Source organism: Candida orthopsilosis (assembly GCF_000315875.1).
Source record: "Candida orthopsilosis Co 90-125, chromosome 6 draft sequence".
NCBI classification, from domain to species: domain Eukaryota; kingdom Fungi; phylum Ascomycota; class Pichiomycetes; order Serinales; family Debaryomycetaceae; genus Lodderomyces; species Lodderomyces orthopsilosis.
This window is the reverse complement of record NC_018300.1, coordinates 544,134-564,530: the sequence shown is the minus strand read 5'-3', so window position 1 is coordinate 564,530 and position 20,397 is coordinate 544,134. Positions and strand designations below refer to the sequence as shown.

The 20,397-nt window shown below is 38.6% G+C and overlaps 14 protein-coding genes across 14 annotated transcripts; 6 read left to right on the top strand and 8 right to left on the bottom strand. All coding sequences in view use genetic code 12, as the record gives it.

The window, feature by feature from the left end:
• Positions 1 to 270: 270 nt before the first annotated feature.
• On the top strand, positions 271 to 2,175 carry CORT_0F02740 (Plb2 phospholipase B; the record flags this gene model as incomplete). Its single annotated transcript, XM_003870578.1, has 1 exon — positions 271 to 2,175. One exon carries the CDS (start codon positions 271 to 273, stop codon positions 2,173 to 2,175), a length of 1,905 nt encoding a protein of 634 aa, XP_003870627.1.
• Positions 2,176 to 2,239: 64 nt separating this feature from the next.
• CORT_0F02730 (Tvp38 protein) lies at positions 2,240 to 3,331 on the bottom strand (the record flags this gene model as incomplete). Its single annotated transcript, XM_003870577.1, has 1 exon — positions 2,240 to 3,331. The coding sequence occupies one exon, from the start codon at positions 3,329 to 3,331 to the stop codon at positions 2,240 to 2,242; it is 1,092 nt and encodes a 363-aa protein (XP_003870626.1).
• A 919-nt stretch (positions 3,332 to 4,250) lies between these two features.
• CORT_0F02720 (Isa1 protein) lies at positions 4,251 to 5,126 on the top strand (the record flags this gene model as incomplete). Its single annotated transcript, XM_003870576.1, has 1 exon — positions 4,251 to 5,126. The coding sequence occupies one exon, from the start codon at positions 4,251 to 4,253 to the stop codon at positions 5,124 to 5,126; it is 876 nt and encodes a 291-aa protein (XP_003870625.1).
• Positions 5,127 to 5,203: 77 nt separating this feature from the next.
• On the bottom strand, positions 5,204 to 5,683 carry CORT_0F02710 (hypothetical protein; the record flags this gene model as incomplete). The annotated part of the gene is made up of 1 exon (XM_003870575.1): positions 5,204 to 5,683. The coding sequence occupies one exon, from the start codon at positions 5,681 to 5,683 to the stop codon at positions 5,204 to 5,206; it is 480 nt and encodes a 159-aa protein (XP_003870624.1).
• Positions 5,684 to 5,794: 111 nt separating this feature from the next.
• CORT_0F02700 (hypothetical protein) lies at positions 5,795 to 6,523 on the bottom strand (the record flags this gene model as incomplete). Its single annotated transcript, XM_003870574.1, has 1 exon — positions 5,795 to 6,523. The coding sequence occupies one exon, from the start codon at positions 6,521 to 6,523 to the stop codon at positions 5,795 to 5,797; it is 729 nt and encodes a 242-aa protein (XP_003870623.1).
• A 24-nt stretch (positions 6,524 to 6,547) lies between these two features.
• On the top strand, positions 6,548 to 7,243 carry CORT_0F02690 (hypothetical protein; the record flags this gene model as incomplete). The annotated part of the gene is made up of 1 exon (XM_003870573.1): positions 6,548 to 7,243. The coding sequence occupies one exon, from the start codon at positions 6,548 to 6,550 to the stop codon at positions 7,241 to 7,243; it is 696 nt and encodes a 231-aa protein (XP_003870622.1).
• A 214-nt stretch (positions 7,244 to 7,457) lies between these two features.
• Positions 7,458 to 8,504, top strand: CORT_0F02680 (hypothetical protein; the record flags this gene model as incomplete). Its single annotated transcript, XM_003870572.1, has 1 exon — positions 7,458 to 8,504. The coding sequence occupies one exon, from the start codon at positions 7,458 to 7,460 to the stop codon at positions 8,502 to 8,504; it is 1,047 nt and encodes a 348-aa protein (XP_003870621.1).
• Positions 8,505 to 8,520: 16 nt separating this feature from the next.
• CORT_0F02670 (Sec20 protein) lies at positions 8,521 to 9,582 on the bottom strand (the record flags this gene model as incomplete). Its single annotated transcript, XM_003870571.1, has 1 exon — positions 8,521 to 9,582. The coding sequence occupies one exon, from the start codon at positions 9,580 to 9,582 to the stop codon at positions 8,521 to 8,523; it is 1,062 nt and encodes a 353-aa protein (XP_003870620.1).
• A 50-nt stretch (positions 9,583 to 9,632) lies between these two features.
• On the top strand, positions 9,633 to 11,141 carry CORT_0F02660 (Ngl2 protein; the record flags this gene model as incomplete). Its single annotated transcript, XM_003870570.1, has 1 exon — positions 9,633 to 11,141. One exon carries the CDS (start codon positions 9,633 to 9,635, stop codon positions 11,139 to 11,141), a length of 1,509 nt encoding a protein of 502 aa, XP_003870619.1.
• A 10-nt stretch (positions 11,142 to 11,151) lies between these two features.
• Positions 11,152 to 11,985, bottom strand: CORT_0F02650 (Mob1 protein; the record flags this gene model as incomplete). Its single annotated transcript, XM_003870569.1, has 1 exon — positions 11,152 to 11,985. The coding sequence occupies one exon, from the start codon at positions 11,983 to 11,985 to the stop codon at positions 11,152 to 11,154; it is 834 nt and encodes a 277-aa protein (XP_003870618.1).
• A 392-nt stretch (positions 11,986 to 12,377) lies between these two features.
• On the top strand, positions 12,378 to 14,891 carry CORT_0F02640 (Nab3 nuclear polyadenylated RNA-binding protein; the record flags this gene model as incomplete). The annotated part of the gene is made up of 1 exon (XM_003870568.1): positions 12,378 to 14,891. The coding sequence occupies one exon, from the start codon at positions 12,378 to 12,380 to the stop codon at positions 14,889 to 14,891; it is 2,514 nt and encodes an 837-aa protein (XP_003870617.1).
• Positions 14,892 to 15,019: 128 nt separating this feature from the next.
• CORT_0F02630 (Cdc37 chaperone) lies at positions 15,020 to 16,621 on the bottom strand (the record flags this gene model as incomplete). Its single annotated transcript, XM_003870567.1, has 1 exon — positions 15,020 to 16,621. The coding sequence occupies one exon, from the start codon at positions 16,619 to 16,621 to the stop codon at positions 15,020 to 15,022; it is 1,602 nt and encodes a 533-aa protein (XP_003870616.1).
• A 120-nt stretch (positions 16,622 to 16,741) lies between these two features.
• Positions 16,742 to 17,107, bottom strand: CORT_0F02620 (hypothetical protein; the record flags this gene model as incomplete). The annotated part of the gene is made up of 1 exon (XM_003870566.1): positions 16,742 to 17,107. One exon carries the CDS (start codon positions 17,105 to 17,107, stop codon positions 16,742 to 16,744), a length of 366 nt encoding a protein of 121 aa, XP_003870615.1.
• A 554-nt stretch (positions 17,108 to 17,661) lies between these two features.
• Positions 17,662 to 20,379, bottom strand: CORT_0F02610 (Vps9 protein; the record flags this gene model as incomplete). The annotated part of the gene is made up of 1 exon (XM_003870565.1): positions 17,662 to 20,379. The coding sequence occupies one exon, from the start codon at positions 20,377 to 20,379 to the stop codon at positions 17,662 to 17,664; it is 2,718 nt and encodes a 905-aa protein (XP_003870614.1).
• Positions 20,380 to 20,397: the final 18 nt, after the last annotated feature.

Genomic DNA, 20,397 nt, shown 5'->3' with positions numbered 1-20,397 from the left:
CAATGTTAAATCCGCTTGATACCGTGAACAAACAAAACTCAAATTCGGAAACTACGCGATCAAGTAGATTCCATTGTTCATTGGCGTCTATGATATCGTTTGCTTTAGGAAATGACACACGCTTCGAGGAATAACGCCTACAAAACTGAACCCTCTTATTGTTTCTCATGTTTACGATTTTGACAAAAAGGCTTTCACGCAGCTGTGCTAATATTGTGATTTCAAGTTCACAAATGGTGGGAAGGACAAGTTCAATCACGAGCTTTTTACATGACAGTTCTCCAATGTAAATTTCGACAAGTACTCCCTCCATTCACTTTTCCCCAAAGTTTTGCAAATCAAACAATTGCGATGTTGGTTTTGTTTTCATTTTTAAATCTAATTCTTGCATCCTCGTCGCATGGATATGCCCCAGTTGCAGTTTCATGTCCAAGTGGCCAATTGACTCGGTCATCCCTCTCAGGTATTAACCCCGAGGAAAAGAAATATGTGGATAATAGATATACCAGTGTTGCCAAACCAAATTTGAAGGCTTTCCTTTCAGGTGCTAATTTAACTGATTTTGACATAGATTCGTTTCTCGACAAGGCGAACCCAACCATTGGTATTACTTTTTCAGGTGGTGGTTACAGAGCACAGCTTAGTGGTGCCGGTCAATACGCTGCTTTGGACTCTAGAACCAATGTTGTAAATGGAAAAGGCTTGGGAGGTGTATTGCAGTCTGCTAGTTACATTTCAGGTCTTTCGGGCGGGGCATGGTTGGTTGGATCATTGGTTAGCAACAACTTGATATCCATTGATGAATTAATAAACCAAAATACCCTTTGGCAGTTGCAGAATTCATTGATAGCCAACGGGAATAATATTCCCAGTAATTGGGATTATTGGACACTGATAAATGACGAAGTCAAGGGAAAAAGAGAGGCCGGATTTGACGTTAGTGTCACCGATGTATGGGCCTGGGCCTTGAGCTATCAATTACTCACGAATTCAAATTATGCTGGTGCTGAATATACCTTTAGTGACGTAATTGACCAGCCTAGCTATCAACACTATCAAGTACCTTATCCAATACTTGTTTCGGTTGGTAGGGAGCCTGGAACTTCTGTGATCAATGTCAACAGTACCGTTTTTTCCCTTACTTCTTATGAGGTTGGTAGTGAGGACCCTTCTTTAGAGGCATTTGTCCAAACAAAGTATCTCGGAACACGCTTAGATGATGGGTATCCCAAAAACCGTTCTTGTATTAATGGATTTGATAATGCTGGATTTTTCATGGGTACATCTTCCTCATTGTTCAATGGCGCTGTACGTCGATTGAATGCAACCCAGCTTCCAGAATTTTTAGGGAAATTGTTAGATAAGTTCATTTATGAGCCCTTCGAAAGGTTAGATATTGATGTTGCTAATTTCAATCCTAATCCATTTTACAAGAGTCAGGATGCAAAAACATCAATTGAAAAAAGTGAAACCTTGTACTTAGTGGATGGAGCTGAAGACGGTCAACAAGTACCTCTAGTTCCTCTAGTTCGTCGTAACTTGAGCGTGATATTTGCATTTGACAACTCAAACGACTACTTGACGTGGCCAGACGGAACGAGTTTGATCAAGACATACGAACGTCAATTTTCAGCACAAGGAAAAGGATCCCCGTTCCCGTATGTCCCAGATCAAAAGACGTTTAGAAGTTTAAATTTGACTTCAAAGCCAACGTTCTTTGGCTGCAATGCAAAGAATTTAACCTCCTTGACGTCTGATATCTACAACGTGCCTTTGGTGATTTATACTGCCAATCGTCCATATACGTATTGGTCCAACACGTCTACTTTTAGGTTGGAATACTCATTGGAAGAGCGTAATAACATGATCTCAAACGGATTTGCAGCAACAACCAGATTGAATGGAACGTTAGATGAAGAATGGGATGCATGTGTGGGGTGTGCAATAATCAGACGTGAACAAGAGAAGATGGGTCTTGAGCAAACTAAGCAATGTAGTCTCTGTTTTGAGAGATACTGTTGGGACGGTACTATCTATGAAGGAGAATCAATTGGGGACAATTTTGACGACAACGGCTTGACTCTTGATGCTACTTACTACAACTCAAAGAATGTCCCTGGATTTTATGAAACGGGTGCTAATCTCAAGCGGGATGAGGCTGTGGAGGCGAATTAGAAGCAAAAGTAGGAGTTTTAATGATGCTAATAATACATCTCTATTTCGTAATCGTCTATGTAGTCTAGTCTCTATGTAAGTTTTTGCGATCTTGATCTCCATCAGTTGCACTTTTATGAGTGATTTGACTTTTTTGACTTTTCTGACTCTTGTGGCTATTTTGTGAATGGACGTCGCTGTCTTGAGCCAGAGTTTCATCCTCCTCATCATCATCAATTAGGAAATTATCAGTGTCGAAATCAGTAGAATTTAATTCAATCTCATTGTGACTTCCCATTTCCAATTCATCAGCAAAATTTCCAAAAACTAATACATCATCGTGAATGACCCCTCTTTGATGGAAACTAGCAAGCTTTTGTTGCATCTTAACATAAATCAAATACGTGGCTAATGAGGCAGCACCACCTGTTATTACTATACTAATCACATCAACAACCTTCGACATTCCAGAGCTCTTGTCACTTCCCAAATCTTTCAACTTGCTACCAACAAATAAATGTATAAACAATTTCGGTGATGTAATCAACGTGGCAAGAAAATAGGTTAAAAGTGGCAACTCTGGCACCGCAGCCAAAGCACCATTAGATAATGAGTAAGGCAATGGACAGAGTCGAATTAAGCACAATAACAACAACGAACTATCATCATGTAATACTTCAGCGAATGCTCTAAATTTTTCATTGTATTGCACCAATTTCGTTGCTTGGTTTTGTAAAAGGTATCGAAATACTAGGAATGAGGCAGTACACCCAGATACTGATGCAAATGCTAACAACGGCCATCCTTGGGGAAATCCATACACCATTCCTGTCAACAAACTTAATGCAGTAAATCCAATTAATGGTGGGAAACTCACCATAAATACCAAGGCAAATATTATAACACTTCCATATTTCAAATCATGCCATTTGTCAGATAAACTGATCAATTGATTTATCAAATATGAATGGAATATGAGGAATAGAAACCCTAATATGCCGAGAATAATGCAGCCTAGCATAACCAAAACTTTCTTTATTAGTGATTGTTCCGCAAACCATGCTTTTAATTGATTAAAGAAGTGTATGGATAAAGCAACTTTTTCAGCCATAAACTCTCGTATCGACAGGGTGGGATTTGATCTGAGTTGATGGTCATTGTTTGACAATTGCGGCATCCTTGATGCTGTTAACAAGTGATCGAATTAAAAATAGCTTAGCCTCATATTGCTCAACCTTTCCAAAGCGAGAAGCCCAAGATTTTCGCTTGGTTATTCATTGCAATTACGTGTTACAATTGCCCTCCTACACTTTAAGAGCATGGCACAAACATAAATGACTGGTAGATAGTTAAGAGGTATACGGATAATGCCTTAAAATTAGATTATGGAAACAGCTTTCATTCGTTAGTGAAAAACAATACCGTCAGAGTATTCGTATATTATTTTTGCGTCAATTTAGACCCAAAATCCTTGTACATTGAAAAACTAGGGCAGAGATACAAAACACTGATCTATACAACGGTAGAGATGTATACACTCTTACTGTATCTTACTAACTGTGCCATTTGTTGAGCTGAGCTTACTTGTCATAAAGGTAGTTATGATTTAATAATTCGATCTTAAGGGTGGGGTTCGGCTCAACCAAGCTTTTTCCTTCCAATAATTTTCGGTTTTAACCTTAATTCGGAAACGAACTTTTTGTTTTTGTCCAGTGTATTGGCCAATTAAAAAAGAGTAAAATAAGATTACTGTGCGTGCAATTCTTATATACAGTATTTTGTATGTATTCACTACAAACTAATGACCAATTACTATGACAAAACGTAAAAGTCGTGTACATTATTACAATTTCCTTTCGAAGAAGAAATAGAAATTTATGGAGAGACAAAGAGCAAAGGAGAAAAAGGAAAAATTATATACAACCAATACATATAAATCATTTATATACATCAATAGAGTATTTCATTATACATTTATTTCAAAATTGACAGGTATATATCAATAAACTGTCATTTATCTCCAAGAGTTTACATTTGTTCCTTACAACAAGCACACAAGACATTCTCCCCTTTTAGAAACAGAACATATAATTACAATGATTACCAGAAGATTATCAGCTGTACAATTGACTAGAAGGTATTTATCCCACGAGTTGAAAGAAAAGAACAAGAGGTTTATTCAGACTATACCTTCGAGTACAGGATCCAGCTCAGATTCGTTTTACAATTTTCAACATGATCAAACTAGAGAACCTAAAATGATTGATAGAAATGCTGGTTCAAAATGGGCAAAACACTCATTAGGATTCCCATCTCAACCAATTAGTCCGCCAAAGGAAGCAAAAGGAGAACCACAATCATCTAAAGCACCAGTAAGGAGGCTGAGGACGTCGAGGTTCAAAACGACAAACAACCTTTCTTCTGTACAGCCTTCAACGTTGAAGACATCAAACTCAACCTCATCTCCGAAAACAACACAATCTTCAGCTGAATCTTCGCCGTCACAGGTGATTGAAATAACGTCAGATCCAGCAGTTCAAGCAGCATCATCCTCAATACAAAAGACTCCTAAACCATTGACTACAGAAACGATACCAAAAACAAACACAGCAACCGCTCCAAAAAAGAAACGTACATTGCGTCCTCGCAAGGCATTGATAACACTATCTCCAAATGCAGTATCGCATTTGCAAGCATTGTTGGATCAACCAGAACCGAAATTGATCAGAATTGGAGTTAGAAATAGAGGATGTAGTGGGTTAACTTATAATTTGGAGTATGTGGATAAGCCAGGCAAATTTGACGAAACTGTTGAACAGGATGGTGTCAAGGTACTTATAGATTCGAAAGCACTCTTTTCCATTGTTGGTTCAGAAATGGATTGGTTAGATGATAAATTAAGTTCCAGATTTATTTTCAAAAACCCAAACTCAAAAGGTACTTGCGGCTGTGGTGAGTCTTTTATGGTATAGAGTTTATACAACTGATTGGTACAACTTTTAATGAATATAACGTCTTTAATAAAGAAAAAATGTAGATTATATACACTTTATTTAATTTTTCTACATTCGAAATAAGTAGCATTGATATCGTTGGGTAATGAACAAAAGTATTCATGTTTTTGCATAATCTTAAACAATTCAATTGAGTTTATCTTTAACTTGAGACAGGTTTTACCCCCATCTCTATTCGATGTACATATAATACTTTCTTTAATATCCTTTTCACCATCTATAACAAACATGTTGGATGGAGGATAATTATGAATAAACTCACCGACTGTTGCGTCGGCATCCTTAAAGGTGTTTGCATCATTGGCATTTTTAAGTTTGATATCATGAGATGGGGAATCTGAGCTTAATTGGTTTAATGTAGTTTCAATGTCAGAAGTATCGTTAATTAATTGTCTTGCACTCGATGGAGGCTGAGGAAGTTGCTGATGGGAACGTTGTTCTAAATTTGGTGGAGTCAAAGGAGGAGCAGGTGGTGGAACTTGTGTCTTTTGAGAGCCAAATGATAACCAACCCATTTTGCTGTTCTTAGTATCTATGTCAGAAAGTAAAGATGGTTTTAGTACAAGGATTGCTAAATTGGGTTTCGGTGAAATAAAATTACTCTATATGACACATTATATACAGGACTACAAGCATAACCCCAAACTTTCATTCAATCTCATCACTGTCTTCATATACTGATTGTACGTCAAGTAAGGGAGTACTTCATTGTCATTCTTCTTCTTATTCTTCTTCTTTGGCTTGTTATCATTTTGTAGTTGATCCAATTGATCTAGCCACTGTAACTTGTAATCATATTTGACCTGCCAAGGACTATCATAATCCATTCGAAGCAATGTGCTAATAACTTGTGACTCGATAGTGTCAAAGCTAGCTCTCTTCTCATCCTCAATTGTAGCTACAGGCTCCTCTGCATGTGGATTTGCAGCTGCCACCGTGTGATTGAATACAAACGTTAATGTAGCGAAAAGTCTTTGTTCAAGTTGATCTTCTGAAAGTGGCAGAAGCCCTAGAAATTTCTTTCGTTTGAGATTGTAGTCAACATGTTTGAAATGTCTCTTAACCAATGAAACATAATCTTCACTGTTGATATCTGGTGTTAGGTATGGATTATCACCAACCTTGAATAAAGTTGGTGTACATTCAAATTTGCGAAGTTTATAAAATCTCTTGTATAATGCACGTAGCTTTGATTTGAAATTGGGTAGTTGTGAAATATTCTCAACAGTGGATTCAATGTTAACCAGTGGGAAGTCGAATATAATTCCTCGTTGGTTTTGCCTTAAGGTGTATTTGAGACTCATTGATGATGAGTGAGGATTTATCAAATTACATTTTTTTCTCTTCCACTTCATTATCTTGGTTGCAAATCAGCCAAGATGTCTATCACAATTAGGGAAGGAAATGTCTACTACCAGCTCGATTTCAGCTACGACGTAACTCCAAATGGTCTAGCTATCCCTGCACCCACGATGTTTTTAGATTTCAAGTTTTATCTCAATTCACATCTTTTGACAGTTGCAGATGATGACCAGTTGGTCAGAAGCATTGCTTCTAAGTTCGAACCATTTTGGAATAAGTGTCAGTATGATACATCTATCAATATATCTGATGCTTCCCCCTATACGTTTTCCCTCGTCTGCAAGGATTCAGTGTTTGCACCAAACATATTGTACGAAATTTCGACCATCGAGATTCGTCTCTCGGTTTTGTCACTTGTAGAGATTGATTTGCTGGATCTCATGATCGCATTTAATTACTTAATGATATCTTGGTTCATGAACGAGGAGCAGAATTATCCTGCTATATTTTCTTCCGTTGGTCGACAGTTTATCAAACTCAATTTAATTTGGTACAAGAAGATGTATTACGAAGTGTTAGAAACGCAGTTGGTTAATTCCGAAAAGGTAATTACAGACTATATCTATGTGGTAAAACGGCAATACACCACTTTGAAATTGATGTGCATTGCTGAGATAATGTTTGACCGCACGAGGCGCAACAAGGGTAGAAACTGTATTGTTAAGTCGTACCCCTTGCATTTAATTGACTTAAACAGTCCTGATATAAACTGAAACCAGTGTGTGGCACCATTTTGTGTGTCTACAGGTAGGATCCCCCACGCATTTTTTTTTACAACGGGGGGAAATTATCCGAATACGTGGAGGAAATAAGCCACAATGTTGCGAGGGGTTCGAATACAAATTCTCCGAACTATTTAAGGATTGATATTCGCTGAAAAAAAAGATGCCTAGTGGACCGTCATCCGCCTAAATCTATAGTCTAAAAATGTCTTCTCAACTCAAACTTGCTGTTGTCGGTACTGGGATTTTCGCCACTGACACCCACTTGCCAACATTTCAAAAATCGCCAAACTTGAAACCAGTTGCTGCATACAACAGAACCAAATCAAAGGCAGAAACATTTGCTACCAAGGCTGGCATTCCTGAAAATAAAGTTTACGACTCATTGGAAGACGCTTTCAAGGATCCGGAAGTTGACTTTGTTGATGCGCTATTGCCAGTACAATTTAACCTCGATGCAGTCAAGTTAGCCATTGAAAACAAGAAGCCAATTTGCTTTGAAAAACCAATTGCAGCAAATTTATCACAAGCTAAAGAGATTGTGCAATTGAGTGAGAAAACAGACTTGCCAATCTTGGTTTTGGAAAACTGGGCATACTTGAAAGCTATTCAAGTGTTGAAGGAGGAGGTGATTCCCCAATTGGGCGAAATTGTCGCATTTACGTACAATGCTACGGGTCCTTGGAACGATAACAACAAGTACTTGGCCACTGGATGGAGGCAAAAGCCAGAGCACATTGGTGGGTTCTTGAGCGATGGTGGTGTACATCAATTGGCTTTGTTGACTGAAATATTGGGCAATGTCAAATCCGTCAGTGGATTAACCAAACAATTAAGAGAAGAAAGTGGTACTGACGATATCTTGTTTTCAACATTTAATTTAAACTCGGGTGTAATTGGTACATTCACTTATGGTTCAGCTTTTGGTGCCACAGATAAATCCACTAGTTTCACAATATTCGGTAAAAATGGGTCGGCAACTTATGATTGGTCACCATCTTTGAGTAAACCAAAGATTGTATATCAAACTGGAACCAGTGGTCAAAACAAAAGCGAAAAGAGAACAATCGAAATCGATGAAGTTAACACTTTTGAACAAGAATTTGAAAACTTTGCTGAGGCAATTGAGAAAAAAGATAAGAAATTGATCAAGGTACCACCAACTAAAGCTTTCCATCATTTGGCTATAGTTGCTGCTGCTCTAGAGTCTTCAAGTAAAGGCGGATCTAATGTCAATGTAGAATTACCTTAGAATATATAGCTCTATATTATAGTTCATCAGCAAAACGTACAGATGTTGTTACTGTTAAAATGATGTCCTCTAGAGTTTCTGTCAAGGAATCATCAGAAAAGTCACCCAATGCAGTGGAAAGAGCCACAGCAGTGGTTGAGGCAAGCAAGCTGAATTCGTCAACCCGTTCCTCGGCTGTTTTCACTCGAGACCCAGTTCCCACAATCCAATTGAAGATGTTGAATATCTTAAACAATGACCAAAACAATATCCTCAAAGGTCTTCTCAACACTCTTCTATACAACACCCAACAACAACATAAAATAAAAAACCCCATACTGAGGTAAATTCGTTGTCGATCCAGTTTATCTTGCTTTTCAATGAATTTGATAATTCCTCTAGACTTGTTCAAAAGATCACCGAATTGGATAAATCTTTCATTCAATTTTGCCAAATCTTTCGTTTGCTGATCTATAGCATCTATGTTTAATTCCGATTGTAAAATTGTAGTTGATAACAAATCTCGAGATTTTTGCAACGATGATGTGATTTTGGTGTTTTGTTCGTTGATTTGCTGGGCAATTGAAGCCTCAGCTGTCTTTTTAGAAGACCTATTGGAGAATAGTTGGTCTCTTGCTGACTGAAGGGTGTCTCCATTGAATTCATCGCCCGTTTCAGTATTTGTTTCGGGAAGTAGGTTAAAATGAACCAATCGATAGTCTTGAATTTTCACTTGTTGCTCTTCATTGAGATAAAGCTGCACTTTTCTAAACTTTTGCTTAAGCGACTTGTATTTTAGGTCGTAAATGCGGTATGTCGAGTCTTCTTTTGATGTCGACTTCATGATACGTAGGAAATCCCTAAACTCGAGCAAGCTTTGATTGATGTGTGTTCGAATTGTTGTTGCAGAATTGTCATCATCTGGGGCATTCAATGTCAGTAAAAGACTTTCGAAATCGGAATAAATATTCTTCTGGAGGTGGTCTAGTTTCGTGCTTATATCCATTGTACGTTGTTGTCTAGTCGAATGTTGGTGACGTAGCCCTCTTATGAAAGGTCGCAAAGAATTCTCCTCGAATCTAATTTTTTTAGCAGTCATTAAAAAATTGTAAACCTTTTGCTAAAGCCTCTCCACTGCATTGCATCTTTATGACAAAACGAAAAGGAACCAAAAAACCCATTGATCCTTCGAAACTAACCCCTCAATATATTGAAGAACAACGTCGAATACGAAATGAAAGAAAAGAGCGGGAAAGGTTAGAGAAGGAAGCTAAAGGTATATTTGATTCACCTGAACCAATAGAGGAATTTATCAAAAGACCTATCTTGCAGTTGCAGCCTCTTGACAATGATAGATTTAGTCTCAAAATCATGTCATACAATATCTTGGCTCAATGTCTTATCCGTCGTGATTTATATCCAACCAATGGTAAAATACTCAAATGGTCTCTTCGTTCAAGAATTTTGCTTGAGGAATTACGTTGGTACGACCCTGATATCCTTTGCTTACAAGAATGCGATAAGATTCAGTATCTTCACTTCTGGCAGGAAGAATTGCAAAAGCTGGGTTATGATTCCAAATTTTATCGATACAACACTAAAAATCATGGTTTGGTAATTGCTTTCAAACAAGATTGGTTCATTTGCAGACACCAGTCTTATATCAAATATGATCAAGAATTCGAGTATGAGCAAAATGAACCAAGACTACCAGAACCAAGAATCGTTACAAATAATGTTGGATTCATGTGTTTTTTGGAATTCAAACCATCTCTAGTGCAGCAATATCCATATTTGGCGGAAAGAAACGGCATGATAATAGGCACAACCCATGCTTTTTGGCACCCGTTTGGGACATATGAGCGAACAAGACAAATGTATATACTCTTACACAAGTTTAAGGAATTTCAACGAGTATTGACTGTGATAAAGGGAAATAAGAAGCCGTTTTATTCGTTCTTCACAGGCGATCTAAACTGTGAGCCATTTGATGCTCCATATCTTTCAATGACCGAAAAGCCGGTCCAGTACGATGGACGAGCTAAGAATTTTTTAGGGTGTTCATTGAGCTATACTTTTTCAAAAGAGCGGGCATTGGATAGTGAACTGGAGGAGGAGAAGGATTCAAGTGGGGGCACCGAAGGTAGTGAACCTAGTTCAAGTGATGAAGGTAAATTAGGACTGGAATCTCACGAGTTCGGGATGAGTGAGTCTGAGACCACTAGACCAAACAATCCTCTGGATCCAGAACCAGAATTGTTCACCACTACAAAAGAGCAGGATGAGCTAATCCAACAACTCGAGGACGCCCACAACGGTATCGACCTTCGCGCAATATCAATGTACTCTGCTGGCTATGCAGTTGTGCACCCAGAAAATGCTACTGAATCTCGCAATGAGCCAAGCTTTTCTAACTGGGTTGAGAAGTGGAGTGGAATGCTCGACTATATCTTATTGTTAGTTCCGTGGTCAAGAGATGAAGATCATACAAAGAAATTGGATTCACCCCTGTCCCTTGAACAATATAACATTAAATTAACGAAATTACTAAAACTACCCACTGCTGATGAAATGGGACCTAAGCCAAATGGACAACCTCGATTAAACCAATACCCCTCTGACCATTTATGCATTATGGCAGAAATTCAACTATTATAAATTTTGTTTCTCACCGATCCAACATTGTGTCAACCAAATCTTCCAATGGTCCATAATCTTTTCTTGTAATTAGTTTAAATTCATCAGCAAACAATACAAAATGTTTCAAACTTGTATTCAAATGACTTTGTAATCCCAATTCTGTGACCTCATGGAAATGGTGACAATAAATGTGAGCATAGATTCTAAACAATCTCTTGAAGATCGTCTTCACCAACGTTGGAAATTGGTGAGGGAAGGGAGCACCAATCTTCGATGGAAAAATGTTATCATTATCAAAGAAGCTTTGTACCCAATTCATTAAATTTTCAATATACTCACAAGCTGGTAAGGATACTGGCTTTTTTGGGGAGGATACGATATTGGATCCATTACTTGATGGTATTTGGTTTGATTCTTGCCATAAATATTCGTATTCCTCTGTTGCAATCATACGAGGACAAGTTAAGGGGGAGCAGAATTCGGTTATTGCACCGTATAACATATTAATTTGGTTGTAAAAGTCCACCACATGAATAGCTAACCATTCATTTAAATCCTCGTCTCGTGGCAATTTAACTGCTTGAATTAACGCATTATCAGACCCTAATGTTTGCTCAGCGTAACTTCGAATATCCTTATGTGATGATACTGTTTGACCACTAGTGGGCAATGATTCCCGATTGATTGTTCTATATGAATTGAGTTGATATTGTTGTTGGTTTTGATTGGGTAACTGTGGCAGATCCTGAGGAAAGGCTGAGTTGCTAACTGGTTGGGGACTCGATATCGGCGACGACTGTTTTAGCTTGAATCCTCTAGTTGATCGTAATGTGTGGGTGTTGAAGTTTTGAAATAACGCCATGTTTTGTATTTGCTTGTATATAGTCGGGAAGTCAAATTACAGGTTCTCTAATTAGTTAAACCTTCCGGTATGATGATATTATTTTGTTCAAAGTATAAATAAAACTCCCTCCAAACAAATAGATTTTGAAATTGGTAAGGACATTTTGTAATGTTTTGATTCTTGCCGTTTTAGTCAATATTTGATTCGGATTGAATTACGTAAGCTTTACTATATAGACTTCCTAAACAGGTAGCTTGTGGAAACTGCGAAGGGATTTATGATACTAGTCATTTTTTGAATCGACACACGAAGGAATTACATGAGAGGAAAAAAATACACTGATTTATGAGAGAATTTACAACAACCTATTTGGATATTTGTCTTCATTATCAGTGTACGCGAGGATTAATATGGAAGTCAATCCTGTTAGTTTGAGAAAGGACACAAATTCCGAAGATAGCGATGTGGAATATGAGCCCGCAAGTGGTCCTACTTCTTTGCATGTTGAGAGTGACATTAAATTAAAGGAAGATTCACACTCTGATTCTCTAGAGATAAATCAACAGGAAAATCAGATAAATGCTAATGACCTAGAGAGCAATCTTATTAACCACGCCAACCCTGATGGCCCGAACAAAGTTATAGAAGATTCCAATGACATTGAGCCCAACAGTGAGATACAAATGGAGCCAGATAACGTTTCACATCTGAAATTGGAAGAATTTAAAAATGAACCGAAGACCGAGTCTTTTATCCCGGATGAATTGAATGCGGATTATTGTGACGGATATGAGCAAAGAAAAATGCAAGCAGCTTCTGAAAATGACGACGACGTTTATGAACCAGATCTACCAACATCCGGTGCGGAGAATTCTGCGCAAGAGTCAGTAGACGACTCTATTAAATCAGACAGCGAGACCTATCAACCTCAAGCGCAAGCTAACGACGAAGATGATTATGACCCTGAAGTTGAACAAAAGCCAGTGGGTCCACCATCTTTGCCTAGCAGACCACCTACAGGATTGCCTCCTAAGCCATTACAGACAGCCAAGTCTGTACCCTCTACTGCCCCAATCAATGCGCTGGGAGAGATGGCAGAGGTATTACGCGATGCTTATAACGTCTACATGCAAAGCGATTTTGCCAATGACCCCGAATTCCTGCAAATGCCTCAGGAAGAACAAGTCAAATCGATTCAAGGACTTTTAAATGAGCGTGGAATTGACTTGAGTAAAATAAATTACGACCAGGTATACTCTTACAATAAACCCTTTAAACAGTTAAAGGATCCAATCCCTTTGGTTCCAGTCAGCGAGTTCTGTCGTCGACCAAACATTACCGTACCCCTGACGCTTAAAGAGGAGAAAGAATATGAAGAGTTCATTGAAAGGGAGAACTATTATATGGATTTGCAGAACTGGGACGAATTTCCCGACAAGCTGAGATTATTTGTGGGAAACTTACCAGCAAACACTATATCTAAACAGGATTTGTTCCGGATATTCAAGCAATATGGGGAGGTAATTCAAATAGCTATCAAAGCTGGATACGGTTTTATCCAATTTAGAACCGCTGAAGCTTGTTTAGCTTGTGTTGAGGGAGAGACAGATGTGCCCTTGCATAATAAAGTGTTGAGGTTAGATGCTTCAAAGCCACAAAAGTCTAGGAGGCCTGGACGCCCTGAAGTAAATAATCCCAATTTGAGTTCACGCGGAAGAGAAAGGCCCTCCGAGGATGAGCCTGTAACAAAGAAAAGAAAGGGTAATACAGACTGTATCGTTTACATCACGGGAAAATCGTCGGTATTTTTCATAAGACAAGTTAAAAAGGCGTTTGCTAAATGTCAAGTACTGATTGATACTGAAGATGTGACGCAGAAAAACATCACTGAAGTACTCAGTGAAGCCGCGTACTCGGGATTTTTAGGTGCTTGTGTTATCAAAGAGCACAAGGTTGATGTTCAAACCTATGAAGAGCAACTAAATGGAGGCATCAAGTTTGATGAGTATGCAGATATAGACCCAGAAGAGGCGGCTGAAGTTATGGCAAAAGCCAAGTTAACCAAATATGGCGGTAATCCACCCCATTATTATCCTCAAGACACCAGCTACCATGAGAATACCCACGACAGGGGTAATAGGCAACATTACTATGACAGGAACAAAGGAAATTTCAGTAGAAATAATAGGCGGGGTAAAGGAAGACATGGCCATCAAAATAATTCTAGATTCAATCACGATAACTACAGTCGTTATAAAAACAACTACTCACAGCAGCCTTGGCCAGACTCCAATCAGCACCAACAGTTTCCCCCACCTCAGCAACAAGTTTACGACCAAGTTCCTCAAACTCAATTCTCTCCATTTAACCGACTGCAACAACCACAAGCGCAATTTAATTCTCCGTATGGTTTTCAGCACCAACAACAACCCGTTTTCAACCAATTTTCTTCTCCACATCAACCTCCATTGAACTTGAACCAACCAAATCTTGCCCAAGCTTTGCAATCGCTTGACGCAAATCAAGTGCAGAGTATGATCAGTCTCTTACAGCAGCAACCAATTCAACCAGGGATACCACCTGCCTCCTTTCCTTCGCAAAACCAACCTCCGGCTGTACCAGTACCAGCATCAGCACAGGCTTCTTCACCCGCAGCATATGGACAGCCATCTCCTTTAAACTACAGCGATCGAGGTCGTAGAAGGATTCCTAATTATGGATCTGGGAATCGCCCTTACGGCAATGTTCCGCAACCTCACCAAAACCCTTCTCAAGGATTTAATACGGGTCAGCAACCAGATTCTGGGCCCAGTGTCTTACTTTCTCAATTACAGTCAGGTAACTACAACCAGGCTAGAAACTCACAACAACTGAGTTCAAATAGTGCACTCATGGAAACATTACAGAAATTAGCCAGAAGATAGGCTGATAAAAAAAAGGAACAAACTCTTTGTAATTCAAATAAGCCGAGTTAAGAAACATAAACAGTGTTTTATAATTTACGTGACCTAAGCATTTATATTCCTTTCTGTTCGCTCTAGCTGAGCTGCATCTAGTCAACTATATCGTTGCTATTCACTTGTTCCTGACTTTCATGTTCTTGTTCATTGAACTCTTTCTTCAACTCCTCAAATTCCTTTTCGTCTTCTAAGTAGCCATTAATTCCAATCACCCCACATTCATTAAAAATTTCTAATATCTTTTCCGCATCTTTCACCTTTAATTTTGCAAATTCTTTGTTCACTTCATCCAAACTTTGGGTTCTAATCGCACTCTGAAACTCAGCAGGTAATTTTGAGCTAAATACCTCATACTCTTTGGTTCCTTCTTCCGGAATATTGACAGTCAAAGTAGTGTTTTCATCTAATGCCCTTAGTTGAATCAATGCTTCTTCGTCGTTGTTTGCATTGTTTGTTTGTTCTTGTTCTATCACTTTACACCTCTCTATAATGTGATTGACCGTATTGGCGTATTCTTCATTGAAAAAGCCTTTTACTTTTTCGTCATTCTGAAACTTTGTGAATAGCAACTTGATTGCACGAATCGTATCATCTCGAGAGGAGTTATTACCCTTGATTTGTGCAACGTACTGCAAAAGCAACGATTGGTGAACAATTTGTTTAGCTTTGTTGGTGTCACCGTCCAATTGAGCATCAAAAGCTAACATTATTAAAGCATCCTTTTGTTTTTCTGTACATATATTAGTGTGTTTTATCAAATAATCGGCGGATTTGGCTAAATTCTTTGAATCGATAGTACCAAATTTGTCAGTTTCAGGCATAAGCTCAAGAGCATCCAACAACGCCTTCTCAATCTCTTCGCCATCAGATTGGGTCACTAACGGGTTGTTAATAGTCCCTTTTGGGGTACCAGCGGGCCTTGTAGTTGATGGTTTTGTAGTCGCCTTTTTTTTGCCTTGGTTTTCTATGGTCTTGTTCTTGTTTTCCTCTTCGTTACTCTTATCTTTCTCCTTCTCCTCTTCGGGTTTATCTTTGTTCATGAATGACCGATCAAATCCAGTGTGGAGGTCATCACTGACAATAAGTTGCGCCTTCTGGTTTAATAAATCATCTAACTTGACAGTCTGCTTACTCAATACATCATCGATTTTCGCCCTGTGCTCCTTCAAGTAGTCAACCAACCTTTCGCCATTCGTTTTGGCATCAGCGTGATCATCTTTTATTTGAATGAATAAGTCTTCAATCATTTCATTATAAGGAGGTGTGTTTTCAATCTCCTCTTTATCAAATTTCAAATCTTGTAACCCTTTTCTTAATGTGTCACCTTTGGATGCAACCAACTTTTCATAGTCGAACTTCTCATTTGGATCAAATTCCGCATTCAAAGTGGACAAGACCAACTCGCTATTCAACAACTGCTCAGGACTTAACAGTCCAAGTAAATAGTCGACCCTCTCGTTTAATTTGGCATACATTGTCAACTGCACGAGGATTGATTTGATCTCAATGTTTCGTTGCATCCTCTTCTCGTGGATATCTCTTTGTTTCCATCTGATGAAAGATTTCTTATCTACATTTGGATGAACCTCAACATCAGAGTCATCAGAGATTTCTATCTTATCCCACTTAGAATAGTCAATTGGCATGTTTATAGTGCGTGTTGTACCAGTGTTGATTATCAAATTTGCGTTCATTCAATTTCTAGAGTGTTCGATTTCGCATGTCGCAAATCATCAGGTGACACCACAAGAATTATACGACACACATTTTTTACAATTGTTACAGTAGAAAAAGATATTTTTTGTTAAAACTATTTATGCTGTACCATTTGGTCTTAAACCAGTAAAGAAAGCTAATCCATAGCCGGTAGTTTCAAAAGTGATTGTTGTACCCTTTGGGAAGTAGAATACATCACCAGGAGAGACCGAAACCTTATGTCCAGTTTCATCAGTCAAAGTATATTCTCCTTCAACCTCCAAAATGATTTTCATTTCATCATAATCATATTTGTACACTAACGGCTCTCCCTTTTCTTGTCTATAAAATCCAGCGGATATCTGCTTGTCTTTTGGAGCATCAGAAGTGAAAATGTCACCCAAAAATGAATTGTTACCCGGGGATGGAATTTGAGGTGGTTTAGCTTGTTGTGCTTCAGCGGCTGGCTTATATTGCATAGGCATTTTGATAGTATTGATTTACTAACACAAAGAATTGGAGTCTTATGATGGCGAAATCATTTCAGTTCATCTTTTTAAACAAGGCGAATTGCCTGGTATTTATAGCTTGGGTGAAAATTGGGGTCTTGTCGATATACTGAAAATTTTTGACCTAATCGGGTATAAAGATCCTTGAATTTTGGTGCGTGTTGAAGTTTTGTAATGCGGCAAGTCTTAATCCTTTGTAGATTCGGAATGCGCACCAAACAGCGATAAGAAGAAATTGACTTTGTTGAAGGAGACACAAAGCCGTTACTTTTGAAGTTCATACTCAGTGAGTGATTATTAACATAGCAAAGGCTGGTTTGAATTGCCAACTTCCACAACCAACATGCTTCCTTTTGCTCATATCTTGCGTGATATGATCACACTCGTGTCGCTCTCAACACTGTTAAGGAATTGTCCACTCTGCAATGTAACTTCGGTCAATATTTTACACGAGAGATTAGCGCCAAAAGTAAAAATGCATTCAGTGAGCTATGTCGTAAAGAAAAACTAAACAGGTTCCTATAACCGCTTTACTCATTCTCGACCAAAGGTAGACATGCATCAATACATACTTCAACATCACCTTTGTGTAAAAAGATAATATCTTTTAAAATGTTAGTGTCCAATGTAGGAAAAACATCTTTAAGAATGTCATACGCTGCTTTCATCTGCTCTGTGTCAATTTCGTCTTCTGTGGGAGCCTTAGGTTGGTATTGAGTATTGTTGTCGCTTTCGTTTATCACTGCACGAGGCAATGAACGCAGCGGTTTTCTTGGAGGCAAAGCAGGAGGAGGAGGGGAACTTATTGGAGGAAACCTTTCGTCTCTTCTGCCCAGCGTGTTTGCGTCTTGTGTATTTGCATTTTGCGGCAGTGGTGACAAAAACTGAGAAATCGACTTTGTCAATAATTCTGCGCTTGAGAATAGCACATTTGAAGGAGTCAAATTAGTTCCCGCTTGTGATGATTCATCATTTTCTAAAGGACTTGCATGAACATGACGTGGTTGAGGTTGTGATAGTTTACGTTTTGGAGTGGGAGGCTTCTGTTCCGATTCTTTATGTTTCTCTTGTAATTCCTGGCGCTTCAATTCAATTTTTTGAAGTCTTTCCATTTCTTCTCTCTCTTGCTTCTCCTTGAGCTTATTTTGAGCCTCCCAGGCTTCCATATGTGCCTCATATTCTTCGTTAGTAATCGTTAAATCATCTTTAGTCATGTTTTGGATAAAGCTAATCGCACCTTCTATTGAAGAAAGATAGTAACTGGTTTCACCGTGAGAAAGCCACTCTTTACTTCGAAAACTTTCAATATAGTGGATATTACTTATTAAATGTTCGGTTTTAGCCTTGATAATGACCAAAATCAACAAAGGAATGAACGAGTCTGCATTGGTCTCTTTATGGCTGATCTTTAAATAACTGAAAATAATCTTGCAAGAATTTAAGATGCAAATAATTTTATCCCTTGGAGCACGGTAATTGTTAATCTTGTTCAATTCGGTAGTTGCATAGTCCAAAAAGTCTTGTCCATCCTTTAAACTTACCGAGCTTAAGTGAGTCATGTCGATATCAAAATGTAATCCATTTATCCAGCTGTATTTTTCCAATTGCATTGAAAAGTTTTTATCTTGGATTAAATCATCAGTGTAGGGTCCTGGAATATACATTGGTGAGACATTTTTTAAAACTTCAGGGGGAAAGCACAAATCATAAAGTCTGTTCATTAAAAGTTTTTCCAAACCCTCCCGTGAATTTTCTAAATCTATACTATCCATGGAAGCAAAGGGTTCATAAAGCTTAAACTTCTCGTTGATAAAGCTCTTGAAATCCTCAATTATCGAAACTCTCTGCTCAGCAGAAAAAGTGTTCACTTGCTTGATATAAGAACCAAGAAATGATCGCAAATAACGAACGATTGGGTCTGCTGACTTCTTCCGTATCTGTAGTAAAAATGTCTGAAAATCAAAAGCTTTGTGAGACTCTTGGTGTTGTTCTGTTGGGTTTACCTTGTATTTTATATTTAAATGAGTCTTTCCCACAGGACTCTCTGGCTGCGATGAGCCTAGGTCCTTAGTGTCAATCTTTATGTCATCAATTCCCTTACATTCAGTTTCATTTCCAGTAATATCAGCCAACGGCGTCTTAGACGGCGATGTTGCAACTGAGGGTTGCGATGTCGAAGATGTATACAGGGCGGTCTCACTGGCTGTTTTGTTATTGTCAAAACTACTTCCTTCAAATTGAGCTAATTGATCGTCGCGAGACTCAACATTAGAATGGTGTTCGCCATCCTGTACTTCCGTGTGGCTTGGTGCTATATCCGATAATCGATCATTAAGGGCCAGTCTATCTACCTGTGCTTCATTGTCTGGTTTTGGTTGAACTAGCGCCTTATCTTCGTCACTTATTTTTGTGGCATGATCAGTAGTTGTACTGGTTTTCTCTTTACTAGGCAGTTGAGGAAACTTCAGTCTTTGTTCTTGTTCAATATCCTCAGTGTTTGAAGCTATCGACAGTGTCGATTCCTCGGGAGGGAAATAAGGTTGTATGGTCATCAATAAATGGGCAGTGTTATTTATCTTTTCCACAGTTAGTTTCCGCTTTTCGTTATCCTTTTCAGTGAGGAAAGATGTCTCCTTAGTAGCGTCACCATCACCCAGCTCCATTTTCTCGAGTTTGTGCTCCGTGTCCTGCTCTTCCTCAATTGTTTGTTTTTCTGAAGCGACCTCTTCTCCATCCAAACTGATCAAGTCATCCGAAGCTTTAGATTTGTCCGCGTTACCACGATGAACAATTCGTTCACCTTTGATGTCGAACTTGTCGAACAACCCAATCAAATCTGTTTTCGAATTCCCATTAGTCTTGACATTTTTTGCCTCGTTATCAATGGTGACTACAGCTGGTGCAGTAAGAGTGGGGCTGAGACCTAATTTTGAACTCGATGGAGATGCCTTAAATGATACATGGTCAATATTGTGGCTGTCCTGTTCATTATGGGAGGTTGCAGCTTGTGATTGAGGATGTTTGGTGAATGGCTGTTTGTGTAGGCTTTCCGATTCTTCAATCGGTGCCAGATGTCCTGCAAATTCCCTTTTACTGTCAGCCGAGGAGGACGATTGTAGAGTTGGGGAATCGGTAAAATTACCCTTGGATGACGAAATAGTTGCCTTAGAAAATGTAGTGTTGGTATTGCTGGTGGAAGTTGTGGGGGTTGACTTTGAAACATTGAAGGCAAGGTTATTGAAGGACATGTTGCATGGATGTAGGAA